At 40.9% G+C, this 2,147-nt stretch overlaps 1 protein-coding gene across 4 annotated transcripts in view; it reads left to right on the top strand.

Annotated features, from left to right (window-relative positions):
- LOC101983299 (ankyrin repeat domain-containing protein 26-like) overlaps positions 1-2,147 on the top strand; it is a 72,275-nt gene that overhangs the window by 56,545 nt on the left and 13,583 nt on the right. For all 4 annotated transcript variants that reach the window (XR_003378479.1, XM_026788147.1, XM_026788148.1 and 1 more), the window contains one exon: positions 464-557. Coding sequence is in view for 3 of the 4 variants with exons in the window: in XM_026788147.1 (XP_026643948.1) it covers positions 464-557 (94 nt within the window). In the remaining variant the exon portion in view is untranslated. The remainder of the gene's footprint in view (positions 1-463; positions 558-2,147) is intronic.

The following is a 2,147-nucleotide window of genomic DNA, read 5'->3' as shown; positions in this document are numbered from 1 at the left end:
TACAGCAAATAGCAGTGAAATGTAGCAGCTGTGACTCAGTGTTTATACAGCAAATGGCAGTGCAGTGTGGCAGCTGTGACTCAGTGTTTATACAGGAAATAGCAGTGCAGTGTGGCAGCTGTGACTCCAGGTTTTATACAGCAAATAGCAGTGCAGTGTGGCAGCTGTGACTCAGTGTTTTGTGGCAGCTGTGTCAGTTCTGACAGCAGTCTCTGACCAGGCCCGTCTCACCTCTAGGTTCCCTGGAGTGCACACCTTTGAGTAGGGATGCAGTTAGGGGTGTAGCCTGTGCATGAGGATCTGGGTTTGACTCCTGAGCCACACCTAGAGAAGTTATAGTAACCCAATCATTTGCATTTCAGACCCTTAAAAATTTATATAGTGACTCAATTGATTTTCAGAAAATACGTGATTTTTTTTTAAATTGCTTCATAAATATAATTATTTTAAAATACAATTTTAGGCTTGAACTTGAAAATTCCAACTTTAAAATTACAATAAAAAACCAGTCGGAGAAAATTGAGCAACTTCAGGAAAACCTGTCAAGTGTGAATTTGGTAAGTGATCCTCTTCCTGGATTCTCTGATGTTAAGAGGGGATGGTCTCTCTGCCCTGTAGTTGCCCCATGGGGACATAGAGGACAGTCCTCTGTAGTAACTGAACACGGTGGGCAGTGTGCAAAGTCTCCGTGTTGTGTTCTATGCCCACTGTTGCCCCTCACATGCAAGTCCTTCTCTCTATAGGGAAGTCGGCTAAGTTCGTGAATTAATGATTTCAGGACTAATGCTTTATACATACCACACCTTGTTCACCCGTCCGTCCATTGATGGACCTCTGGTTAATGGATGTAATGTTACTATGGGCATTGACAGTGTTGCCCCGCTCGTACTTTACAGTAATTTTTAAATTCTAAGAAATTTAAGTGATTTGATCTAGTCTTCTGATTTTTTTTAGTAATCAAAGACTTTCACTGAGATTTTGAAAATGAATCACTTATAATTTGTATTAATCAAAAATGGATACTAAATCATGATACAAGTGTCCCGTCCCCCACCCCCACTGAACTCTTTTCCACTTTGAATTAAAACAAAATAAAACCAAAAACAAAGCAAAGTTTATGCTAGAAAAGATCACAAGGTAGATGCATTGGACACCAAATCCAAGTCACTCTCACTACTGACTTCAACACTGTGCGGTCCATCCCAAGGGCCATGGGCCAGGTAGTCTAGATTATTTATGTTGATTCTTCTTTCTGGGGCCAAAGAAACATCAAAAAGTAGTTTCTATCTAGATTTCATATAAACTATCCAATTTTATTTCCTAATTTAATATTTCCTAACATGATAATATGTTGATGGGGAATCTACAAAAATGAAACTGTTGAAAGAAATCCTGCTATATAGGAGCTGGAAAGGAATGTATTAAGAATACAAATTTAAGTTTGTTTTATGGAGTTCTTTTTGTTTTTTGATTGATTGATTGATTTGAGGCAGGGTTTCTCTGTGTAACAGTCCTGGCTTTCCTGGAACAGACTACTTCTGTAGACCAGGCTGGCTTCTAACTCAGAGCTCTACCTGTTTCTGTCTCTCAAGTACTGGGATTAAAGGCCTGTGCCACCACTGCCTGACTTGTTTTGTTTTTTGAGACAGGGCCTCACTATGTAGCCCTGGGTGTCCTAAACTCCCTCTGTAGACCAAACTAGTCTTGAACTCACAGAGATCTGCCTGCCTCTGCCTCTCAGGTGCAGGGATTAAAGGTGTGTGCCATTATGCCTAGTTTATGTTTTCTTTATTTTCTTTGATGGAGGGAAAGACTTGTAATCCCAGCATTTTGGAGACTGAAGGTGGAGGATTGCCAAAAGTTCAAAGCCAGCTTGGGCTGCTTAGTCAGTTTCAAGCTAGCTTGGGATAACCATTAGTCTCTCTGAAAAACTTTAAAACAAGCAAAATAAAGCAAACTGACAACAAACAAACCTAAGAACTGCGTGATGAACTCGGCAGGTATACGCCTGGGCTCCAAGCCTGGCCTGAGTTTGCTCCCTGGAATCTTTGTATGGTAAAAGGAGAGAACTAACTCCTGAACGCTGTCCACACACACACACACACACACACACACACACACACACACAAAAGGAGAGAACTAACTCC

The sequence above is a fragment of the Microtus ochrogaster genome, unplaced genomic scaffold (genome assembly GCF_000317375.1).
Source record: "Microtus ochrogaster isolate Prairie Vole_2 unplaced genomic scaffold, MicOch1.0 UNK1, whole genome shotgun sequence".
Taxonomy (NCBI): Eukaryota; Metazoa; Chordata; class Mammalia; order Rodentia; family Cricetidae; genus Microtus; species Microtus ochrogaster.
The sequence above is the reverse complement of the archived record's forward strand: the minus strand, read 5'-3'. Positions and strand labels throughout refer to the sequence as shown.